This window comes from Parus major, chromosome 1, assembly GCF_001522545.3.
Source record: "Parus major isolate Abel chromosome 1, Parus_major1.1, whole genome shotgun sequence".
Taxonomy (NCBI): Eukaryota; Metazoa; Chordata; class Aves; order Passeriformes; family Paridae; genus Parus; species Parus major.
In genome coordinates, this window is record NC_031768.1 from 79,937,962 (window position 1) to 79,964,809 (window position 26,848).

Genomic DNA, 26,848 nt, shown 5'->3' on the forward strand with positions numbered 1-26,848 from the left:
GGATGGAATGGCATTAATTATGGTGATACTCAAACACAGAGCAATACCAGAGTACACATCCAAACTATCTCTGATCGAAGTCATGGACAATAATGAGTAAATAAAAAGAGGCGGATGCTGCTGATGCAGTGCAGTATGTTACTTTGATTGGCAGAGGTTACAGACTTCAGAAAAAAATAGCAGTAAAGGAGCAGTGGGAACAAGAATCTGGAGGGAGGTGATAGGTCAGTTTTGCAGGTACAGCAGGGTCCTGACATTAAATACTGCAGTTCAAAGCAGAGAGGTAGAAAGCAAAGGGAAGTTATAGGGGCTGGGTCATCACAAACGAAGGGCAGCCACAAACAAGACATAGAGGGCACTGAAAGTGAGGAAAGCAGCTTCTGTCTGACATGGCTGGGAGCAAAGACACAGTGACAGGGTTTATGGGGAAGAAGAGCACACAGTGATGTGCAGGAGTCCTGGTTCCAGATCCCAGGAAAAGGAGATTTGCAGCAGCAGGTTGAATGCCTCTTAGCAGGATGCAAAAATCCCAAATTCCATTCATGATTTAACCATGTGGTTTCTCTGAGATAAAAGTGCTTTTTCTGAAGGTCTAAAAATTCTCATAAAATAAGGATGACCAATATATCTGCAAGCAATTTAGAAGAGGATTAAGAATAAATGAGTTTATTTGCAGAAAAGAAGATTAGGGAAATTTGGGATAAATACAAGGAAAGTTTTGCATCTTTAGGTACAAATGTGCACGTAAAATGAAAGTGCAAAAAATACCTACTGGTTTGCTGAATCTCATCCAGTTGCATCTACTTTTTAATGAGTACAAAAGGACACACAAAAAGTCCAAGGTTTCAGATGAACAGAAATTTGTTTCAACAAATAGGTCTTTTGGGTTTCCAGATAGAACGAAGGAATAAAACATGACTGTCTAGCCTTTTGCACTGCAACATGCAAATCTGTTGATTAAATGTGAGCTCTATTGCCAAAATTGGTTTAATCAGAACTCAGCCAACAAAACATAAGAGCTGTCAGAACGGAAAGGTATTTTACATATTTCAAGGAATGTGTCACATTTAAAGATCATATTCCTCAGATGTATCAAAGTCCTATACTTTTATTTTAGACTGGAAATAAAAGCAGAACAAATTTAGTTAAAATTCATTTCTATTTTTTGAATAGTGAATTAGAAAGCATTTTAATTCTTCTGAAAACATCCTGTGTGTCATTCAGTTTGATACTCATGCTTGGGCACTGGCAAGCTGAATTATGGTCCAGCCCTCATTTTTATGCCCCAAATTTCAGACCTGGAACTCAAACACTGTTATTACTACTTTTACAGTGATGCTGGGTCAGATCCAGAAATTTCCAAAGGCAAATCAGCTTTAAGGCATAAATCCAGATCTGAATTTTCTAGCAGCCTGATATAATCTGAGTCAGGAACCCACACAGACATGTTACTATTTGTTTTTTTTTATTTAGAGAAAGAAGCAGTGTGACACTAAAAACTGCTATAAGCTCTAGTTTGTATTTTTAAAATACTTTTTGATATCAATTGATCCTGAATTTAACACATATGTAACTTAAACTCTTTAATAGATTGAATCTTCTCATTGTTGTTACAGAATTCATCAAACTCCTTCAAAATCTGACTACAAAACTACATTATTTTTTTCCTTCCCTTTATGTTCCCTAAGTTCTTCCTTCAATATATTAGATGCATGTGGTAATACATCTAATGTGACTTTTTTCTTTATATTACAATTTTTTTGCTGATTATACTGACCTTGACAAGGGAAGCCAGACTGCCACTGTTTTGTGGGCACCTGGGGAAGAAGGTCCAGCTCTCATCAGACCTGTGAGCGCCCTGAGAATGTCGTGGCTGTGCAGGTTTAAATAGATGTAAAACACCAAAGTCAACTCAGTACTCTGAAAAAAACCTTTTGGAAGTCAACTCTGGATTTCAGTACACGGAATTTGGTCTCTCCGTCATTCTCAATATTTTGCCATTACTCAACATGTAAAATGTAACAGTGCTGATACTGGCCTTCAGTTAAAAAGAGAGAAAGTTAAAACTGGTCAAAAGCATTGGGTGAGGGAATTACACTGGAAGATACTTACTTGTTAAATTTCACAAACGTTTCATAGGAGCATTAAAATGGGTCATTTTTGTCTTATCTCAATAGCACTGAAAAGCTTTGTTTCAAGCTTTAAATTTACTTTCACATCGTTTCACTTTTATGCAATGTGTTTTGATTCAGCATCAAAATGACATTTTCCAGAGAAAAAGGATATTTGAACTGCATAAAGTTTAAAATACAGCAAAAAATACCACTTTTCTTCAGTCCAAGAGCCTATAATAAATTAAAACAGGAAAACAAATAAAGAAATAAACTACTGCAATTGATTTTTTTAGCAGAAAAATACACACAAAACCTTACAATTAACACAGAACGGAAAGCTACTTTATAATTTCACATTGCTTTGATACAAAGCTCTGGTAACAGATTTTGGAAAAGGTTCCAAAATCAGTCTATTTCTATATCTTTAAACAATGACAATTTAATTAGGTATGAACAATACAGTTCTTATGTACAACCTTTCCACTGTTTTATGAGATACCACATATTTCTTCAGTGGAGAGACATGCATGTTTCTGGGATGACTGACTTGGTGGCATTTCATCCAGAGCATACAGATCACGGGAAAGTCACATGTCTTCCCAAGGAGCACAAGAGGGACAGCATGGACCTGCTGACAGAGTTAAAAAGCAGCACACTATGTCCTGCAGAAGACAGGCACCACCACAGTTTTGTTGGAAAGATTAGCCTGTTATCCTGATTTTTTCTCAGAAATTCACTAAGGCAAAGGAAAGAACATATAGGAAAACACATTGGTTGATGGACTTCAAGTACAGTGAGCAGAAAGTGAATGTGGGACGTATTTGTAGCAAAACTAGAACTCATTTCAGTCAGCCTCTTGTCCCTCAAAACAAAACTTAGCAGAAAGAATCACTGAGGTTTTAATGGCATATTTATGGAAATTGTATAGAAACTAAGTTATGATATAATCATGGGGAAACATTATGGAATAATTGGAGGCTGTAGGATATGCCTGTGGTTTCCATTGTCTCAAGACTTTTTCATACACAACCTTTTGATCACTAAGTATTTTAAAATTAATAATAATAATAATAATAATAATGAAACACTAACAATTTCCTTTCAGTGTTACAGTCAGTGCAGAGCAAACAAACTGTTCTGCAATTTGAAAAAAAATATTCTCCCATATTTTGTCTCATATTTTGTTCTCCTAAGTCTCCTCAGGGAATGAAATAAGGGGGTTGAGGGATTGCCCAGAATGTATTTTCACTCTTCCTTTTACCTATTATTCATTCTTTAAAATGCAAAATATTATCATCTTTAGAAAAGATAGAAAGCAGAAAAAGCATATTGAACCATGGTAATTTTGTGCTCTTTAATATCCTTGCTTTATGAGGCTTTGTAATATCACAAGCTGGCAAGCAGAAAAAAATTGTATTTCATCTTCCTTGAGGGTAAAAACATGGGGGAAAAAAAAAAGAGAAATGACGAGTTTTGTATCAAAAATCTGTAAAATATTGAAATATTGAAGAATGCTTATTTTCATGCTTAGTACTAGAAACAATGGACAAATTTCAGAGTTTGCTGCAAAGATGTGGGTTTGGCTTGTTTTGTTTTTCCATATTTGGAAGGAGGAGGTCAGTCTTGAAAGAACTATTTTATTAGTGTCACTGTTAAAGCCAGGACCACCAGTTCTGGGTGCTGCTAGAGTAGCTCTGGAGCATGGGAAGCAGTCCAGAGCTGGCTCACCATGCACAGAGACTAACAACATCCATAAGTGCTTTATTGGATCACTGCCCATAAGTACACTAATTGTTTCTAAATAGATCCAACAAATGAACCGTTGCTAGTTGGAATCACTTTTGTGGTGAAAGAACATGTTTTCTTTTCATCACCTACATATTTGTGTATTTTGGAGACTTGATAACAGGAAAGAACAAATTTGGATGAGGAGTTTAGTGCTGGGCATCTCTGTACAGTTAATCATACACTAGAACCATAGAATAGAATGCTTTGAATTGGAAAGGAAGATTAAAGAGATCAAAGAGTTTTAGTCCCTCTGTAATGGCCAGGGACACTTTCACTAGACCAAAGTCCCATCCAATGTGGCTTGAACCCTTCCAGGTATGGAGCATTCACAGCTTTTCTGGACAACTTGTTCCAGTGACTTATCACCTTCAATTTCTTCCTCTAAACCTGCCCTCTTTCCATTTAAAGCCATTCCCCTTTGTATTATCATTATGTGGGCCCTTTTGAAAACTTCTGCAAAGATTCATAAAGAGGTTGATATATATTCCAAATGCTGCCATTCCCATTAAATTCATCCATGCCACCTTTCCGTGTCATGATCACCTGTGTCAGGAAAGGCTCAACTGAAGACAGCACTCGTGGATGAGTAATAATTGTAAGAATATGTGCTAGAGCTCCATCAAGAACAATATATAAGAAGTCTAAAGTGAACAATGTGTTTAAAGCTACCAAAATCATAATTGTTGCAGAGATTAATTTAAAATATTTTTACTTTTTTTATCCTTTTTCTTTTTTTTTTTTATTTTTTTTATTTGTTGAGTTAAAGACTACCTTTTAGCTTGTGTATTCACCCTTCCCTTAAAACCACTGCTAGGGTTACTGAGATAAGTAAGGGTTACTTACATGTTTCAAGTCTGACATGCCAAAATACTTTGTGAAATGGGTTGAAAACAACTTTCATACTTGGTTTAGATTGGATTTTTTAATGCTGGTATTTTTAAGGCATTATTACCATATACTAAAGAGAAAAACTATTAAGTCAATATATATTGACTTATTTTTTGTGATTTTCCTTTAAATACAGAATATTTTGTTACTATAAACTGGAATTGTCAGGTCAGATTTTCCCCTATATAGGCAAATAAGGCAATTAATATCTCAGGTGGATGTGTTCTCCAGCTGCAGGAAGTATATTAAAATTCTCACAACAGCTAAATCCCTCATAGCTCCATTTGCCACCAGCTTCTAGGAAGAGCTAAGCAGCCTTATTATAAATCATCAGGTGAATGGAATGAGGTTCAGTGTTTAAAGGAAATCAGAATAATAATTTCATAAAATTGAAGCACAAAGCCCAGTGGAGAGTAAGAATTAAGAAGTAAGTTATTAGATTTTAAGCAATCATATGCAATAAAGCAGCTGAAATATTGTTTTATGATAAATACTATTGCCAATGCAAATCTGATTCATTCTAATGGCTACTATAATTAACTGCATGGTGTGTGAGCTGCTAATTTTGTGGATGAATAATTGGTTAAAACAAGTTTTATGTATTGCAGTGTAATACACTTGTACAATTTTCCACTTAATTTCAATTAATATGGGCTTTATATGTACGCCACTGTTGCAGTTTTTATGCTTATTATTTTTAATTAGGAAAAAGCAATACCTTGGTAGAACAGAACAAATGAGCAGCACTGTGTGTTTTTTCCAAGTTTGTTTTTCCTTTTCCGTTAAGATACTTCAAGCTCATATTGTTTAGCTTTCCAAAATGTTAATAATCATTGCTCCTGAGGTTGACTGGAAATGGTGGCGCCAGCTTCAGCATAAAACAGGAGGGAAAAAGGAATCTCTCAGTTCTCTCTGAGAACTTTCTGAACTCTACAGAGTGCTTTTCAGTTCAAACTATGTGTTTTATTACCCTTCCTGATGCTTCCAGTTCTGCAATAGACTTTAGTGATCAGAACTGGGGGGTGATGTTCTTGTTCACCACTGAAAAGCTGTGCTTGCATGTAGTCATGCCTGTTTTATCATAGAATTAATCACCAGCTGGAGATTCTTACCCTTTTCCACTAAGTTGCCTACACATCAGAATGGGTCCTTGTCTTCTGGCTGGATATTGTTAATCTAGATGAGTCCCACCCTGTCATATCTTTAAAGAAAATAATTATCTGTGACTCAATCTTCTCATGGTATAAAATACTTCTCAGGTTGTGCTGCCTCTGCAGCTCAGATGGGCAGGTGTGAGCACCATCCCTGCCCCTCACCAATGCCTCTGTGGCAAGCAGAATCTCATGGAGGGGACAGGTTATTTGCATTCCCTTTGCTCTGGGCTGCCCAGACAAGGGACTCCCTAGCTCCTGGGCTTGCTGCTTGGTTGATAAAAGGAGAAAAAATGTTCTAATAGAGCTCTTTGTTTGTTCTGCCTCCAGAGACAAATCCTTCTAGGTGTCAGATAAATACCCAGCACCATTGATGCAGTTATTTAACCCTCTCTTATCAGTTTCCCAGTATTAAATATCTTGTGGCCAGAGTGCAGCTGAGAAGAAAAACTCCAGCCTCCCCTTCCTTAGTTTGCCTGATGCTGTCAACAGAGGAAATTTGTGTCAGTAATAATAGTGTGTTATAAAAAATAGTCTTCAAGGTGCTGCCGAATGAATTTTTTTCTGTGCATTTCACATAAGCATAAATAGAGAATAGAAATGCAAACATAATGTTTTAAAAGCCAAAAAAAACTAAGATTCACCAATTCTGGCTAAACAGAGTTGTTGCCTAACCCACACTGTCAAACCCTTCACAGATTTTTTAATGTATTCATCTGTATTGCATTGTTACCCTCACTTCATAAAGAGAGAGGATCAAGAGATGTAGGAGAGATATTGGGGGAAACTTTTGGTACAGCAAAGAGGTGCTGCCTAGGTCAGTCTATTTCCACAGGATTAGTTCCATATCTCTGACACAAAAGTGTTCTCATAGAATTACAGAATGGTTTGGATTGGAAGATAACTTAAAGATAATGAAGTTCCAATTCCTCTGCCATGGGCAGGGACACCTTCCACTACACCAGATTGCTCTGAGCCACACCCAACCTGGCCTTGAACACTGCCATGGATGGGGCATTGACAACTTCTCTGGGCAACAGAGTTCACTGGTTTTCCAGAACTGGAACTTTTTTATAAGGTTTCTAGAGAATAAACCTCTTATTAGCATTTGCACTTCAACTAATATTTCAGAAGGTTTGAAGAGATTTCTTCAGGTGGAGAGAAGTTTCTGGATTCCCTAAAATATTATATTATACATTATTATTATAATATCCATGGTGTATGCTTTAAAAATGCACATGAAAGAGCAGCACTCTAAACCAAACATATGTGAGGTGAGCTGCAGAGAGAAATGTATCATCTGGGTAATACAATATTTAAAGACAACCTCTCCTTTCATTTCTTCATTTTTATTCTAGCATGGTCAGTGCTTGTACCAATAAAAACATATTTCATGAGCTTTTTAAGGCACTTAAAACACTTTTTCCACTGTTAATAATTAAACCACCTGCAGATGTCTGAAGATCTGACTGTATCCCAGCCCTCTTCACTAAACCCTCTTGTTGTTCCCTGACAGGCCAGATGACTCTGAGGACGCAGCATGTTCAGGACTCCAAGATGGGCTTTGTAATCAATGCAATTTACTCCATGGCCTACGGGCTCCACAACATGCAGCTGTCCTTGTGCCCAGGCTACGTGGGCCTCTGTGATGCCATGAAGCCCATAGATGGTCGGAAACTCCTGGAATCCCTCATGAAGACTAACTTTACCGGGGTCTCCGGGGACATGATCTTGTTTGATGAGAATGGGGACTCACCAGGAAGGTAATCCTGACATTTCTTTCTCAAACTGTTTAATAGCAGAGATGCTAACTGCGCACAGTAGATATGTGCAGACTTGACAACAGAGCTAAGATCTCATACTCCTAATTTTACACTTCCTGATTCCTGTGCTTATTTTGCAAAAATATATTTTTTTTTAATGTGCATTTTTAAAGGCATTTTGGGTTAAATTTGTGGACTTTCAGGTTAAAAAGTTTTCTGCATGAATTTTCATTTTCATGTGTACCATTTAAAAGTATTACTATTGAAAAGAAACTATCAGACCTTTATGATTGTAGACCACAGCCTATTTCTCTCTTTATGTGGATGTTTAAGTGTACGTGTTTGGCTTTTTATTTTATAAAAAATCATAGCAGACTAAGTTCTTTAAGTAAAGTTTACATATATTCCAAATGAAACCTTTCCACTTGCATAACACACTAAGCTATCAATCCATACTGTGCTGCTCTAAGACAAATTGAATTTAAACAAAGCTTATTTTGCTGGTAACATGCATAAATATGTACACATACATCTATGAAATATAAGTTTTTCTATGGCACATGTATCCATAGAAATACACATTAGGAACAGTCATGAAGTGGGGATTTTTCTGGGTTTCTGCCTACTGAATTTTCAGAGGCTGAGCAGCAAGTATGATAGTATTCAAAGTATATTTGAATTTCAAAGTATTTCCTGTCTTGATCACTGCTTTTGCTCCAGTACTGTTTGAGATAACCCTTTATGTCCACATTATTGGAAGGTTTTAAACACCTTTGTTGTGGTGCCATATAAACAGAAGACTAGAGTGAAAATTTTTATCCTATACACTCATTTAAATTTTGTCTTCTCCCACTAATGTGAACTGAAGGGAAATCATTAACTTCCCACTAGAAATGGGTTGGAAAATTTAAACCCATTGGTCAAAGTATTTTGACATTTCCAAAATTTCTGCAGTTTCAAACCATATGTTTTTTAACTCGTTCTATTTGCAAATCTGTAAAGTCAGCATCCTCCCCAAAACCAAGCAGGACAGCAGTCTGTGTCTGTTTCTGGAGACACAAATTTTCAAATTCTTCAGACTCAAGCTCTAAGGAAAGGCACTGTGAACTAGTAGGAGAACGCAGGAACAAACTGGCAGAAATGTAGGAAAAATTCAGATGCAAATTTGTTTTAAGAGCTTTTTTAGCATGAGCAAGGTTCTCTTCTGCTAAATGTTTCTATTTTTACAAATAGCTGAATTTTGAAGGAAGGTGTTAAGTCTGAATTTTTCTGGCCAAATTTTTAAAAAAATACTTATGTCAGACTTCTTTAAAAGGATTTCCTTTTCGTTTTAAAGGTGCTCAGATGCAGTGGGCTGCATCCTACCCTATTCCAATCAGTTTCTTGTGTAAAAATGACTGTGATGAATGAGTGATGTGTGGCCTGCCAAAAAACAAATATGTGACATGACAACATCAATAACAATATCTAAATATTGCAAAGAGATCTTTTGCTTTACCATTTCCTCACGTTGGCATTCTTACCAAGAATAATTTAACACTATTTGTTGCAATGAATTTAATTGAATATCTTGGACATTTTTAAATTCTAAGAAAGATGATGAAGAAATTATATCATATGCAGTCATTTGCTCAGTCACAACTGGACATAAGTATTTTCCTGAAGAGCATAGGGAACCATGTTGAATGGGTACCTCAGAATCGTCCACCTTTAAGAAAGTCCATCTTCCCTGGATTTGTGTGATATTTGTGTTTACTCAAACTAATGAACTGCGTGTGGTTACCTAGTGCTGGACTTTTGAATAATTGTTCTTTGTTCCCTCTTGTCCAACAATAGTCACATCATTAAATCCAGCCTATGTGCTTAAGTCAGAAAACATTGAGTCAAAATGTACTCTTTCATGATTAAGAAGATTTTGTAGGCAGCTGCATTTCTAACTTCCAGGTTTTGAGTAGTGTATAGTCTTTTAAGCACTGTCAAACACTATTTGCAAGAGCTTGGAGATGGTGCAGTCATACTGGAACAACTCATCTGCCCTGTTCACTTGCACTGTCAACTGCATCTTCACTTTGTAAAACAGGAATTTAAATCCTCACAGCTGTACGGTGGTGGTGGTGTTAAGCAGGAAATCAGAACATAAAAAGCCTTTCTGACCTAGATAGCTCAGGATTTCGATGTATAGCAAAAAGGTTTTGATATTATACAACAGATGATTAATCCTACAAGATGCTTTGAATCCTGGCCCTATTCCAAAGTCCTTTATGTGTATGTTGAGTTTTAAGCAGGCTGACAGTCTAGTGTAGGGCCTGTTTTATGTGAGTCAAGAGACAAGGAAAATAAAAAAGTGTATGGAAGCCATGATTCCTCAGGAAGATAACAATTATCTGTAAATACTATCAAAACTTTAAAGAAGAAATTGAGGAGGGAAGAACAGGCAAGAAAAACTAAGATGCTGACATTTTGACTGTGCTATCAGTAGAACATATATTCCCAGAAACTTCATGGCACTTCTGTTTTGATGCAAGTATTTTGCAAAGTGATTAGAGCACTGCTGGAAATGTGCTATTTTACCATCTGGTCTCTCCTATCCTAAAGGGACAAATTGTCCCTGTATTATCTCAAGGAACCTCCAGGGAACCAGTGACTCATGAGCCTCCACTACAGCAATGGACTTACTGAATCTGGCTATTTCTACCCATCCATCAATGCTGCTCTCCACAGAGAAGAGAGACAAGACTTATTGAGACTATACTACATTAAATTTGTTAAGTTCCCTTCCAGTATTCCGCTTGTGATGTATACATGGAACTACTACTGGGGGAGATCATTGGTTTTGTTCTGTTGCCTGTCAAGCACTGGCAGTACTTTTGCTTGCCTGTCCATGAAACCCTAAACTGAAAGCTTTAACCAAGTTATGCTCATAGGTGTGTTGCAGTATCTGACAATGTTGAATAAAGGCACTACTGTGGCTTCTGTGCTTTTTTATTAGTCTGTTTAATCCTCAACAAATGGTTACTATGGCTGTGAACCTCAGAACAAAGTTAGTTTATAACCATGAGCAAAAGTCTGTTTCTTTGGGTTTGTGCTTGTGTTATCTGGATTCAATTATTTTGTGTCAGTCTGGTATTCATATGATCAACCTTGGGCACATCACTGTTGTAAGAAGCCATGGACACTTCCTTCTTTATACAATATATAAAATTAAACATTTCAAAATCCAGACATATTTTTCATTCTACATGTGCTTATTTCTTCTTTGTAAAGATTCAAGAACAATATAATGTGTGTAATATCACATTGTCCATTCAGTCAGACTCCACTTTCATTTCCTCTCAGAGGCTGCTACAGTCCTGATACTGCCCTGGGTGTAATTTTGGCATTGAATCCCTGCTGTACCTCACTGTTACCTCACTGTGACAGAATTTTTCATGATGCAAAGCATCCTGAGATCTATGGATGGACAGTATTATAAAATACTTCTCCTGTAATTTTTTTTATGCCAGCATGGGAAAAATTTTGATGCTAGATATAGTATGACTGCTGCTTGTCAGTCTTAAAAGCGTTTCCTCAAAACTTAAGAGAGGTGTCATGTGGTGGTCATGGTTTAACCCCAGCCAGAAACCAAGTACCTTGCAGCTGCTTGCTCAGTCCTGCACAACAGAATCAGGGAGAGAACTGAAAAAGCAAGAGCTAGAAAACCCGTGGGCTGAGATAAAAACAGTTTAACAAGAAATGCAAAAGTCATGCACACAAGCAAAGCAAATCAAGAAATTCTTTCATTTCTTCCTAGGTAGGCAGGCATCCAGCCATCTCCAAGAGAATAGGGCCCCATCATGTATAACAGTGACTTGGGAAGACGTCATAACTCCAAACATCCTCTCCTTCCTCCTTCTTCCCCCTACTACTTTATATACTGAGTATGATGTCATATGGTCTGGAATACTCCTTGGGTGACTTGGGGTCAGCTGAGTCTCCTCTCAAATTCCCATTCATTGCCATTCATGACAACGTGACAGTGCAAAAAGGCCTTGGCCCTGTGTAAATCCTGCTCAGCAATAACAAAACCAACTCTATATTATAAACTGTTTCCAGAACAAATCCAAAACACAGGCCTATACCAGACACTGTGAAGAAAATTAACTGTACTCCAACTAAACCCAGCAGGGTCTCTTACTTAAGAGGTTGTTTGATTTAATGAGCAGGTTATTTTCCTTATCTGTACATTGAACTTCATAAATTACACTCTTACTCTGTTCTTTGCCTTCAGGACTAATTTGGTGGCCACTGAAAAGAAAAAGATATGTTCCTGTTTATGAACAAGGCAGCTTTTCAAAAGCAAATATTGTCTTAACCTTCTTGGTCTGTATTGTTTTCTTATTTTCCATCAGTAAATTTCATATTGCTTAGACATATTAATTCCAAATCCACTAAAGAGGAAGCAAAGAAAAGCATGGCATCATTTCTTCAGGAACTGCCCACCTTTTCAAGCATTCCTTACAAAAAAGTGCTAAAAGAACAGGCCTGTATGGCAGAAAGGTGGGCTGGTGTTCAGCTGTAGGAGGAAGTGAGTCCTACATGGCTCCACAGACTTTCTGCAAGAGTGGGAATTGAAGAGAAAGTAGGAGGAAGAGGAACATGAAACTGAAAACTCTGATGAGCTCTATCCTTGACCCAAAAGCAGCCTAGGACTGAGTCATGAGTACTTTTTCTCTTCCCCATCGTACTGTATAAAGAATTAAATGTATTTCAATCACTGATGAATTACATAAAAATGACTGTATGGATGGGAAAGACCAGAATTTTCTGATGCAATGTTGAAGAAGAGAAAGGGGAAAGAAAAAAAAAAATAATAAAAAGAAGGAAAGAAGATTCTGGAGTCTGTGTCTGAAGAGTGATGCCTGATTCCTCTCTGAATGCCACACCAAATTTCATCTTGCAGCCTAACAGCACAGGAATTTTCCTTTGATCACACAGAGGTTGCTCCTACCTCCCTTGGAGAGTTTATATGTCATCTTCTTCTGACAGGAGGGGAATAAGCACCTGCAGACAGTGAGGAGCACGTAGTGTTAAGAACTGGCATTATAGGTTTATATTACTCAGCATCTGCTATAGAGGGAACTGGGGCTCCATATGCAATTGGCCTCCAGGGCTGGAAGTTGCACAGATTAAATTCTGTTTAACTCATTTCATTGTTTTCCTTAAATAAATAGTCATTCTCAGAAACGCAGTCACCTAACCCCAGAGTGTTCAGGGAACTTTTTATGGTGATAGAAAAAACACTTAAAAAACCCCCAGAAATAAACCCAAAGCAAAACTTATAAAAAGTAAACAAAGAAAACACCCCAACCCCCCAACACAACATATAAAGTAAAAGCATGATTATAATATCACAGAAACTATTGTGAGATACTCAAGGGCAAGCATAATGCTTTAATTTTTTTCTTTTTTCATTTCAACATGCCCGATTTTTTGACTGTATGGTGTTCCTTTATTTTAAATATTTCATGATGTTCTCCTCAACTCAGCTATGTCTCTCCTTTCTGTTTCCAAAGATATGAAATCATGAATTTTAAACAAATGGGGAAGGACTACTTTGATTATATCAATGTTGGCAGCTGGGACAATGGTGAGCTGAAAATGGACGATGATGAAATATGGTCAGAGAAAAGTAATATCATCAGATCTGTGTGCAGTGAACCCTGTGAAAAAGGCCAGATAAAGGTAAATCTTCTCTTTGTTTGCTTCAGTCTTGCAGTATGCATAGCCTTGAAATTTGAAAGCAAATTTTTTCCTTGACTGCTACATGGAGATAGTATCCCACACTTTAATTTAAATGTACAGACTTATGTATTTAGTTCTTACTCTTATTATAATCATCTCACTATTTTAATAAGCTGCCATTTTCTTCACTCCTATATCTGTGGACTGCTGACTTTTTTTTCTAATTTTTTTTTAACTTATATTCCAAATGCCTTCAAACAGATATTGTTTGGAGGCTTTTTGCTGCATGTTTTTTACAGCATCTGATTCAGTGGTGTGCAAATCCCTGACTGGGACTTGTCAGTACAATTGCAGGTAAATTATAAATAATAATTGCTACTATTTCAGTGCTAGACATAGTCACCCAGACTGGAAATCTATTAATCAGACCTTAAGTCTGTGATATCATCAGAGAACATCAACTACTACTACTACTATTTTGAATCTCAGGAAATACAGGTAACATATTTTTTAATCATATCTGTTTTACTGCTTCTTTGTTACCCAGGTTTTTATTTTTCCTTCCTCCCTTTCCAAGCTTCAATAAGCAAGGATCATAGATGAATCTGTCATATATTAATTATACACTATTTTCCTTCAGCATCCCATGATGCTTCCTGCAGAACAGTTAAAATACTGCAAGTCCATAGCTTACCTTGCAGTCATTTATATAAAAGCTGGTGGAATGAGGAGATGGGCATGTTCAACCATAAAAAATCAGGTGTAATTTCTGACAAGTCTCACTGGAAGCTCAATTTTCTCATGTGTTAAAACAGCATGACTGAAAATTGGAAAGCAGCTGCAGAGAGGGGCTGATGGGAGCATGACCAATCTCTGAAACACAAGGTGAATCTTTTTAGTCTGAGTTTTACAGAGTTTTAGGACACGGTCACCTTGTTTAATTCAGTAATTAGTCTTTGGCAGAGTCGTTTAAGTGAGTTTCATCAGACCAATTGTATTTGTCTCCAGTGTAAACACAAGGAATTATGTCAGACTTATGAATAATATGCTATTCCAGATGAGGAGTCATCCTTGTGTAGGCTTTGAAAACAGTTAAGATCAAGCTTGATATTAAATGACTTCTTTCTCTTCATTGATGGTAAAATACACCCAGATAGGACAGTTGGTTCTGATGAGAACACACCTTCTGCAGACACATAAATAAATGCAGGTGGGATGAGTTACACCCACAGTCACTAAATTTGGGTCTGTTAGCCTGCTCCAGGCACCAAGTCACACACGAGGAGGACAGAGGTGGACAAACAGCTAACATCTTCAGAACTGCATGTGTCTGAGTTCCTGTATGATCTGCTGTCACAACACAGGTGAAGGGAAGTATCTTGTGATCTTCATTAACACAATCACCTTCCACCTTCTGCCCATGCTCCCAAGGATTCTCTCAAGAGGATTCTTCACTATGAAGCCAAGTGTTCGCACACTTAGATATATATAAATGCTTGAAGTCTGATGTCTGAAATGTTCTGTTTGCTCCTCATTAGGTTATTGATCATAAAGCTCAAAGTTTACCTGACAATCTTTATCTTCATGGTCTTCACAGATGATGGTGGGACCTTGACCCTACCAAGCTCTGTGGTGGTTTTCCTGCAAACTTCTTTGTGACTGAATTATTATGGTGGAATTTGAAACATTGAATGTACTGCTATCCAACATTCAGCCACAGTTGGTAAATCCATCCACAGGATTTGATAAAATCCAAATACAACCCAACTCTATACATTTGAAATAGTGTGGACATACTATTTAAATAAATACAGGTTCAAAGGATTGTCCGGATGACAAGGGGAAAGGAAAATAATTTTTGTTCTAAAGAGAATTATTTGTTTTAAAAGGGACAGAAAAATTAGTTTACAGTTAAGTTATACAACAAAGAATTATTCAGGAAATGAAAAATAAAAGGATGAATAAATTGCTGGCTAAACAATTTAACACAAAAAAAGTCTGACTTTGCCCTGAGTCTTGAAGAACGATTATCTTGATTTCTAGAGGAGGATACATAGTCCCTCTCTGGTAGTGCTGGATAACAAATTATCAGTGTACCAGGGTCCTGATTGATTAGTCAAATTCCAAGTATTTTATAAGGTCTTCATTTGCTGGAAAGTTACATGGAGAAATTAATTGTTCGTATAGAATTTTAGGTATTTTGATAATAACCTGTGGGGATTGAGAGACACAGACCATGCTATGCAAGCAAAGCCATTTTTTGCACTCAATCACCAATATTTATAGGTCACTACGTTCTGTACACTATTTTCCACCTGGACCCCTTTGCCCCTGTTCTGTAGTATCACAATCTTTTCAGTTATCAAGTCCTCGTTACATCCCTGCCATGTCCTTGTTGCCTTCTCTCTCGGCAGAGTGGTCAGCATGACCAGACATGATGTCTTCACTTCTGCTCTTGCCTTGAGTTTATCTCTCCCATGGCTTTTGCTGTACCTGGGCCAAAAGGTCTGCTCACTACCCAGCTCAGCTCCTGCAGCTGTCTGCTCTTCCACAATAACATAGGGCTCTTATTTTGCCATTTCATTTTCTTGAGTATTTTATTCAAATAAAGTTATGGATTTTTATAATGCATCAAGGTAATCAAAATATATCTCTAAAAATTTATACAAGCTTTCTAAAAATTGATTTTCCCAAATACAAAAAATTCTGTCATTTCTTCAACTCTTCTTTCTGTTTCAAAATGAAAGAGATCCCAAGATATGATTTATTCTGGAGAACAGATATTCTGTTTTGCAAGTAACTTTGGTCTCAACTCTTACAGAATAAATAACTTATGCTCTTCTAGCCTTTCCAACAGTTGAACTGTTTGGTGTTGCTGTTTTTCTTTTCATACTCTATGATTAAAAATAAAAAAATAAAAAAATAAAAAAATAAAAACAACCAAACCACAAAATTTGAAATTTTTGAAGTCCCCCATATTGATGGTTATTAAAATTAGATAAGTTTTTTTCAGTGCAGCATTACAAAGAGCAGGCCCACTCTTTTTGATTATGCTCCTTTATATGTTTGGTTTTTAAACTAAAATTGCAATAATGACATTTGGCTTTGAATACACTTTTTGAATTCATCACTGCAAAAGATAAAAAAGTCAACTTATTTCTTATGCTATAATTGGGAGTATTTGTTTATAAACTGTTTGGGAAGAGCAGAGAAACTGGGAATACTTTATTTCAAAAGAAAGATATATTGACAAGATGCACAGATGTTCCCAGAGATGATAAATAAGGATCTTGAAAAATCTGCATTTCAATCCTAAGCATGCAATAACATTTGGTAGTAAATTATGAAATGAGAAATCAGGTCAGATGTTAGAACAGAGAAAGATAAGGTTCTCACTGTTAAATGGTAATTAGAAATGCAGTAATTAAATAATTCTGGAAAAAGCAAGTTCAGATTGATATTTGGAAAAATCAGTTTTAATAAATCACTCATTATTGGATGAAAAATAAGCATGCATAAGTCTTTAGGTAACCAACCATTAAGGACATAATAGACATGTTTCTCTGTATGGACCACTTTGAAGTGAATTACGTGTCTTCACTATCATGCACTGACTTCTGTAGGCACATTGACATCTATGAAGCTTTATAAATTCTAAGAGGGGAAAAAAAAAGTCTTTTTTGTCATTCTGTTCTCTGGGATTAGTGGATTCTTTCTTCTTTGTCCAGGGGTGATTCTGGTACCTACATGATGGGAGAACTGAGAACTTTTTTCTCATATTATCTTTGAAAACATATCATAAAAAGGAATAATAAAATTTCAAAAACTCTTCTATTGAAAAAAAGAAAAAATACATTAAAAAATAAAATTAGCAACTGGGTCAGCATGGATGTATTTTATGCTGCTAAAACAAAATGTCAATTTTTATCTCAGGTGATCCGTAAAGGAGAAGTGAGTTGCTGTTGGACCTGCACTCCTTGTAAAGAAAATGAATATGTCTCTGATGAATACACGTGCAAAGCCTGCCAGCTCGGCTCCTGGCCCAACGAGGACCTCACAGGTAAATGAGTTGAGGTTGTGCTTGTGTTGTCAATGAAAGTGCTCATCTAATGAGATGAAGGAACTAATGGCTGATAAAAGTGAGTATGAGGATGGTTTTGGTCAGAGGGAATATGGGGATAAAGTTAAAATTTGAACTAAAGCTGATGTTTATCTCCTGAATCTGATCCAGGAATTATTCACATAGTTCAACTCCTTTCTAAAGACCTGAATTACTAGATCTTGAAATAAGAGGAAAAAGTCCTTGCTTTGTATTCAATCCTGTCCTAACCTATAGCTGGTAATACAGATCTTACCCTTCCCCAAATAGATACAGAAACTAAGTGCTTATCAGAGAAATTATTAAGATTGAATTTAAGAGTTTTATTATCTCCCCAAGCAGAGGAATAGTGCGCTACCTTCTTTTTTAATCTGACAAAGTTCTGAATTAGTTGCTGTAGTTACTGCTGCTAAAAAAGTGCTTCAAACTGATTTTGGTTTGCTCTAGTCTTTTGTTCATCAGAGTCTCCTGGAACACACTGCTCATCCTTGCCATGGTGTAGACCTCTATGCTCTTGCATACCAGTTAGGCTTCTTTGGAGATAAATTACTCCAGCAATGTATCCCACAGCCTCTCTTCTTTATGACTAATAAACAGAATTCAGGTGTTCAAATGTTCAGAGCACAAACCACTTCAAAACACTGTTCAGGGATCATGTTCTTGCTGTGCCAGGCTTTGTATAGACAAGGGGAGAAAAGACAGGTTTTTTCCAGAAGAGGTCACAGATTAATTTGCATATAGTTTCTATGGATGAGGGGAAAAACTTTGAGGTGTGAGGGAAGACAAAAGAAAACACTGTTTGCTGCATGAATTTATGTAAGCAGGAGAGTGTAAGGTAAGGCTTGGCCTCTAGGCAGATTTTTATTTATAAAGCTAATCCTTTCCTGCTTAAGGATGGTTGCATTACTGTGATAAATGAGCTTGGCTACCAAATTATTGCAGGAATATCATTTAACCATGAAAGTGATGGGGTATTTTTCAGAAAATGTCAAAATGACATTTTTCCCTTAGAAAAAAAAATAAAAATCTTTCAACTGAGAAAACTGAAATAGCAGTAGAATAGACTTCTAAGTTCTGTTGCATCTATGCTCCCATAGCTCTGCTCCCTCAGTTCGGCCTCCCTGGGGAACCAGCAACCATCCAGCAAAGTCTTCTTCTCTCAGGAAAAGATTTCCTGTGCCAGGAGAATGGAGAAGGGGAGAAAAAGAGAGCAGGCTGCATTTGTCCCCAAAAGCAGAGTACTGAGTGTGTAGTTGCAATGTGAGATACATTTCTCAGAGGCTTCCAAAGGCCACGTTGCAGGGACCAGGTTACTGGACCAGGCTGGTCAGCTCATGAAGGTCAACTGGTGCAACTGGGCAGCTCTTCAGCCTCCAGGGATTTTGTCTGAGATGTTGTAGACCCCAGCTCACACCATTGTTTAGGTGAGCACCTGAGGTTTTACCCAGCGTAGATCAGCTAAAACAGGAACTGCTACAAGTCACTTGGGAGGGCACTTGTTCCAAGTGCCAGCAGAGAAGCCAGAGAACCAGTGGTGGGAAGGAACTGCCCACTGACATGGTGAAGTTTGTGTAGTGAGACACTAAGCACCACATGTAAGGCAAAGTAGAGTGACAGGGCTGCCAGGCTGACTCTCATGCTCTGTGCTTTGAGCTGGCTTCCCAGGACACACAAATTTTCATGGTTCAAGCATGATACAGTGTTCTGGTCTTGTGGGAGGATTCACCCTCTGAAAGTCTCATTTTGCCTTCAGAATGGAAGAGTGGGATGGGTTGGACCCTCAAAAGCTTTTCTAAGTTGAGACAATTGTTTTCTACCTATCGGTGCTTTTTTTTTAAAGAAATCAGTTATATTTTTATTCAAGCCAACAGATCTGTGTATTCCATGAGCAAACATTTTGTGTTTGTTTGTAAAACTACAATTTACAAACCATTTGTCTGGCTTCAGACGTACATTTTATGCCTTTATGGGGACCAAATCAATCTGTACACAAAGGAACCCTTGACATCAGTGCCAAGCAATGTTCCTCAGAAGATCTAACACTTGTTCCTCAGCCAGGCACAAATTTGGCAGGCTCTGTTTGGAAAACAACCTCCCCCCCGTCTTTGGCCTCCATGAGCATGGCTGGTGGAACCTGCCCTCCGAGTAATAGGACACACATCTCCCAACTTCAGAGTTCTCCAGTCTCCACCCATTACAGACATGATGGCTGGATCTTGTCTTATTTAAATTTGTATCACAAAGAGATTTAAAGAAATTTATTCCTAGCTTATCCATACCAAATAACGAGTTGTATTTTTAATGAATCTTATTTCTAGTGCCAACTTTTGCACTTATACAAAAAAGTGCCTCTCAATCTTGTTTACAACATAGGATTTAGTAATAAATGTGCATTGAAAGTAAGGAGAGGTTGATGTATTTTGTATTCTGGCAAGGAAATTTCCTTTCACTTTATTAAAGTATACAGCTATCTCCTTGAAATGTCCCTACATCTGATATTGCAGCATACTAAGTCTCTTTGCTGCTTGATAAAGCCATTTCCTAGAGAATGTCAACTCCACAAGGCTACACATATAAAAAACTCATTAGAATAAGTCTTCCCTGCATGATCACCTTCAGATGTGAGTCCCGTAAATTTATCAGCCACACACCTGAAATGGTTTTTAACATGGAGCTGCGCCTCACTGTTTGCCAGTGATCTGATCTTGGATAAAAACTTATTTTGAATCCTTTCTTGGCTCACATAAAAAAACATTGCTTCCATCTTTCTTATGCTCAATAATCAGCATCAGTTTTGTGCCACAAACTTCACTAAATAAAACATGTAATGGCAGGGATATTACTGACAGAAAGACAGATTAATGCACTTTTTCAGCCACCTATGGAATATTGGAATTCAGATGCAGTAGGGGGGAAGATGGAAGGGATGCAATATGTGTAGGAAAACAAAGTTATTCTCAGAATAGAAAAAGATATTGAAGTTCTGAAGTACAGAAAGGCACAGAGAATTCAAAGGTAGTGGGAAAGGTAAGTGAGAACAAGAGTTTCTCTTGGTTGAATCAGTTACTGGAAAATGTCTCCATCTAGAAGTGAAGCTGAGACAAGAAAGGGAATGTTAACTGCCCATATTTTATTTCGTCACAAATTTCAGATTGCTTTTGCATGCAATATTCCCCAGGGATCAGGCTCCTCCTTGGACAGAAACCTAGTAAGTTGCTTCCTTTTCTTAAAATTTATATGTACTATCCCAACATGTGCCAGAAGTAAATTTCTTCCTCCTGGCTTAGTATCAATTTATGCTTCCCAGTAGCTCCTCTAAGTCCCCATGTGTTGTGTTGGCAACATCCATACAATACAGCACCAATTTACACATTAGTGTGGCCAGCATGGCTGAGCCACAGATTCAGCTACAGCAGGGGGAACTCAGTGGTTTAAGTCCAGAAGTATATGCCAGTCACTCCACTCTTCCTCAAAGCTCTTCTTTGCATTGTATTCATAGCAGGTGGAAAAGAAATAGGTGCCACACAAGCTTAGATACAAGTGGAGGGATTTTCTTAGTGCTGATGACCAACACTGAGGCTAGTTTTTCAAAAGCTTTAAGAGAATCTGAGGACGTGGCCTTCTGCATTCAAAAATGGTGCTCTAGAAAGACCAAATAAAATTTATTCAATGTCTCAGAGTTTTTCCAGTGTATGTAGGAACATCTTGGTTCAGTTACCACTAGCATTTAAGGACCTTTTGAGGTGAGAAAGGAGCAATTATTCTCTCTTTCTGACATTCAAGAACAGCATGCAACAATACCAAAAACAAAGTTTTGTCTAGTGACCTCAGGAATGACAAGAAAATTAGATTATATTCATTTCAGTGACAATTGGATTTTTTTCAGGTTATATTGACATTTTTCTCAGTCTCTGTGTATTCCAAAATATACTATTTGATTTTCTTAATTGGATTCCCATTAAAATAGGAGCCTAACTATTTACACCTCTTGAAATGGTTTCTCTCTTTTTGCTGTTCAAGGGTGAGAAAATATATCAGAAATATATATTTTTACCATAGTTACAAAAATGCTTTCACCAAATAAAATACAGTAAAACCAAGATAGCAGTGTCATGATTTTGCTGCCCATCTGGAAGTGACAGATAAGAGACGGATTATCCAAAAAACCCTTGGATGAAAGAACTGAAAAATGTGTGTGGCTGAAGTCATGGGGGTATGAGACTCAGTTTTCTCATAAGGCTGAATTCTGCCCTTCACCCAAGAAAAAGGTAATTCATCTCTTGCCCAAAATATTTTCAAAGGGGAACTGCTTGCTCCCATCAGGCTGCTTTCTTGTGTTCCCTCTTGCAAAAATGTTGCAGCCATGGGTGATTTCAGCAATTGTCTGATGCAGGTCTGAACACAATTTAGTCTGTGTTGACATTGATTTTTCTGCTGAAACTAGGATCTTGCTTTTTATCATAGTTGTTAAAGCTGTAATTGAGACTGAGTTAAGAGAACACAAGTTTCATCTGGTTATTTCTATTGTTATAAATGAACATCAGCAGAGATTATGCCCAGATTTCACCCTGTTTTCTGTGCTCTTTATTTCTCTTTCCTTTTGATTTCTTACTCCAAACAAAATATAACCATTGTTGTAAGTCACTTTCACTATCTTCCTCTGGGAAAAGGTATATCTGGATGAGTTAAGGGTTCAGGTGGAAATACTATGACCAGGACCACATTTTCTTCTCCCTTGGTTCTGGGTTTGCACACTTTTCTCCCCTCAATTGCTTGTTCCAGATAAGGTGTAAACTTCAGTTTCCAGTGCAGCATGAGCCACACTACTTCAGGCTGAAATGAGCTCATTCAGTATTGCTGAGCTCAACAAGCAGTGCTTGGAAGCTCCCTAGCTTGATGAAGGGGAACTCGCCAACCAAGCCAGAAGGATCCACTTGTAATTGTGCCTTACACTATGGAAAGTTTATATTTGGAACAAAACATTTAAAATACACAGAGCCAGCACTTTTTAGTGAGACTTAAAACAGTAGAGCTGGCATAAGGATAGACCTGATTGTTGTAATTCATCTGTTGTTCCCATCATTCTGCACACTTGTGTAATTAAGGAATAATTTCCCATATGGTCACAAAGTAACTTTAATGTACTATTCTAAGATTCATGGCCTTGCCTCTTACTGCAATGCACAGCTAAATCTACATATTCCAGTTACTGAGGACCCAAGCTCCTGAGCTACAGATGCTCTAGCTTTCATGGTTTAATATGTGGCCAATCCCAAGTCCTGCCCTGCAGAGGTGGCAGAATACACACAAGCATAGTCATCAGCTGCCTCTGTTGCCTGTACAAAGCCACCTTTGCTGATAGTTTCAGTAAGTGTGCCAGTCTGGGAGTTGCATCAGCTAATAAGACACCTCTACATGCCCTGCTATTGTAGCAAGTTCAAAAGGTCCCACCAGAGTAGGGCAAAGGACTGGTGACTGGAGTATTTTACCATAGGACCTGAACAAAGTTCTGACATATTCGTGTTCTCTCTCCCTTCAGATGGTCCAGATTCCAGATGAAGGTCAGAGGCCTGATATGTCCCTCAGGTGTCTGGAGAGTGTAAAATGAGTGCTAGGTAGTATATGAAGACACATTCATTACTAAAATGTGGCTAGGTTGCTTGAGTTTCAACCTTGGTGTTTGGGCTTCTGATAAGCTTGGAAGGATGTCTGAAAAATTACTAAGAAAACCAAGTCTATTTTAACAAGTTAAACTTGCTAACCAGGATGCCAAATCCAACTGAAAAATATTTAGAACTTACTAAACCAGAAACCATTTTCTGCCAGTTTTAGTCTCCATGTACATATTCAGTGAGCTTTAGCTCCTGATGGAAACTTAACAGAATTTATTGAATTAGCTCCACTTTTCAGAGTTTATCCTCTTCAAAATCCCTATTCTGACAAGTTTACCTTTGAAAATAGTTTAGTTATGTATTTTATATCGGTTACCATGGAAGGGATTTCTCAGTGCTATGCTAATACATTTTTATGGATGCTGAAGACATTTTGTAGGTGTCAAGGCTATAATAACAACCCAGTGCTAAGAACAAAGTCCACAGAAAATATGTTCTATAATATAGTGCTTTATATCTGTAAACTCTTCTCCCAGATGAACTAATTGTAATGCAGTATGAAAGATCAAAAATAAGGGACAAAATTCCCTCTACAGAAAGAGGACAGTGTAATAATAGACCTACTAATAGACCTATGGCAGTGGTTAGGCCTTCAAGAGCATTTCCTCTCCTTGTTCATGGCAGAATATAGTCCATCCATGAAGTAGCTAGAAGCTTTTCCAAAATATCAGAGACTACTTTTTTTCTCAGAAGATCCTTAGACATCCTTATCTTTATTTTCTTGGTGATTTTTGGTGGTCCTTTGAGAAAACCTTCCCCTAGAGTGTTAAGCAGAATTCTGATTTATTTTTTTTTTATCTGTTCATCTTTCTATTCACATGTGTATCTGGTGTCTTGCTCCACACTGGCTATCTTTCTGGACAGAAGAGCATAAGGGTAGTTTTATGCCAATTTTACTGGGGCTTCAGGCACCCCTGAGCACAGAACAATAAAAACCTGCTCCAAATTGGACTGGCTCCAAACAGCCCTTCCACAAGCCAAAGACCACCTTAGTGCCTCAGCACACTGTGGGCACTAGACAAGACTGCTGCTCACCTGTTTCTGAGCTAGCTAGGATAGAAAACTTTCCAGGTGCTTGGAGGCATTGATAAAGAGTAAGAGGTAGGCTATGGGGTGTTGCCATGGCCACTGACAAGAATGAGTTCTTTTTATGGTACCATTTTTCAGCTTTGCCTTGGTATAGTCCTGGTCATCAGTCTAACATGAACACTCACAGCGCTGTTTTCCCATCTTTCTTTTACTTGATCTAGCTGTCCTTTTCTAAAATTGCCATTGTCAGAAACCATTACCTGCAAAATTATTATATGAAAACTTCAGCAATCATTGTTTCATGAAGATGATCCAGTCTTTAAATCCTAATTGTGGAATAAATCATTGCAAAGTTTAGCAATCTCCTTGTAAAGTGTACTCAGTGATGGGAAAAATGGGACAAGTTTTCAACTTTTTTCTCAGGTATTTTATCAAGCGAATGTAAAGAGAGTAATAAAGCAAGGAAGGCATGAAATAGTCTGAAACTAATGAGAAACACTTGGTTATGATTCACCTCTGCTACAATGTTAGAAATGAGGCAAAATTTAGCCCCTATATCATTGTCTGCATGCAAAGGCCAGCTGCCAGATTAAGACCTTTTCTCTTCAAATTTCCTGTCAAGAATACCTAGCAGTGTTAGAAGTTGTAAACTATTTGTTTAGAAGATTTAGAGGTCATTTACTTATAAAACTTCCCAAGGAAGAAACCACAGTGGGATACCTGCACACAACAGAAGATTCTTTCTTATTTCCACCCTTTTTCATTACTTTCACTTGTGTATAATATTGATTTTAATGATGTGATTACTGTGCTACTTTAAACTTGAAAAAGTCAGAAAGAAATACAGTGTCTCCCTCACAATGAATACTGAATAAGTAAATACATAAAACCAAGAGTTATAAAGGAATCAACTAATGCAGTGATAATGTTTCATAAAAATCTAATGTCTTTCTTACGTTTAGGTGGGGTAATAATTTTGTTAATGAAAGAGAAAGCTTTTCACATCAAAGCAGGCTAGTATGGATGACAAGTTAATATGTATTCAGTAAGGAGCTCAATTCTCTTACACTAAAGTGACTGCAAATTTGTACACTTTAATTGCATTAATCTCAAAGACTCATTGACCCCAATCCTACTGATTCTTCTACTGTCTTCAAGAACACAGAAATATCTGCCTTGTACTTTTCCCAACTGATTGAAGGTATTACATCTCCAAAAATATTATTTCTATAGAGATGCAGAATGCAAAAATACTTGGAGAAGAAAGGAGTTAGGCCTAATATCTACCCATATTGCTTCATTAAATGATTTTTACTACTAAGAATGTTAGTGGCAGATTTGGAAAGCTCTAAGCTCCACTTAAAATACAGGAGAGGCATACAATAGACCTCTCATGTAGAAATTCCAATATTATAGTCCTGATATCTACATTTATTCCTTCTAAACAAGTCACTGAGATCCCAGGTTCCCTAATTAATTGAAATTTCTTGGCATCCATGTACCCATATCCAACCACCTCACTGCAGAAAGTACAGACGTGAGCACCTGGAACTCCGCCTTCACAGGATGAAGTGCCTTGTCACGAGCCACAAGTCAGGATGACACTCTCCTACATGATCTAAACAGCAACATGATTACAAAAATACAAAATTTTGAAGTAATTTGGATTTTGCAATCAATTCTACTCAACCTCAATGCAAGTATAGTTGCATTTTCTCCATTGCATCATTACTCCCTGCAGTCCTGCCCTGGCTGGCAATGCCAGCATGTCCTCTGTTTCCAGGAAGTTACACTCCAGAACATCAAGGTCCTCCCCCTTTTTATTACTGTATTGGGTCCAGCTGAGGTGGAGTTCATTTTCCCCACAGCAGCCCTCACAGTGCTGTGCTTTGCATTGGTAGCTAAAGACACGTTGATAACACAGCGGCCACTTATCAAGGTGTCTCTCCAAAATTCCTCCCTCACCAATGTGCTGAGTATGAGCAATATCTTGTGAGGGGACACAGCCAGGACCCAAACTGAACAAAGGGATATCCCGTACCACATGATATCTCCTCAGCAATAAAACCTAACAGAAAGGTGTGGTGGGTGTGTGCATATTTTTGTCATGACATTTTTGTTCTGGGGCAACTTCTACATTTTCTGAAGCCCTGTTTCCCAGGAAGCGCCTGGATATCACCTACTGATGGGAAGTAGAGAACAAATCTTCTGTTGGTAGGCACTGATATAGTATACTTTGGTGCCACAGGGCATAGAACCCATCTGCATCTTAAGTGAAAGTCATGAAAAGAAGCCAGGTCAAAGGACCTGAATGGGAGATTCAGTTTTTGGGAATAAAATGCAAGAATGGATGCCATCATGTGCCTACAGCTGTAGTCAGCAACATAGCAACTATGTCTGCCTAGAAATCCTGGAAGAGATCATAGACTGGCCAGAAAGCAGAAATACCTATCTAACCTCGACAGTGCAAACACAAATGAGGGAAGAAGAAGGGATGCCAACAAGAAGTCTTCTGACAGCTTTTACTCCTGTCTGTCAATCTGTACACTGCAGAACTAAAAGCCTTTTTGACTTCCTGTGACACAGATGCATAGAATAATTTACTAAAACCTATGGAAAACTG

At 37.6% G+C, this 26,848-nt stretch overlaps 1 protein-coding gene across 5 annotated transcripts in view; it reads left to right on the forward strand.

Annotated features, from left to right (window-relative positions):
• Window positions 1-26,848, forward strand: part of GRM5 (glutamate metabotropic receptor 5) — a 242,278-nt gene that overhangs the window by 185,183 nt on the left and 30,247 nt on the right. For all 5 annotated transcript variants that reach the window (XM_015634851.3, XM_015634842.2, XM_015634871.2 and 2 more), the window contains 3 exons: window positions 7,458-7,704; window positions 13,257-13,425; window positions 17,359-17,485. In XM_015634851.3, coding sequence (XP_015490337.1) covers window positions 7,458-7,704; window positions 13,257-13,425; window positions 17,359-17,485 — 543 coding nt within the window. The remainder of the gene's footprint in view (window positions 1-7,457; window positions 7,705-13,256; window positions 13,426-17,358; window positions 17,486-26,848) is intronic.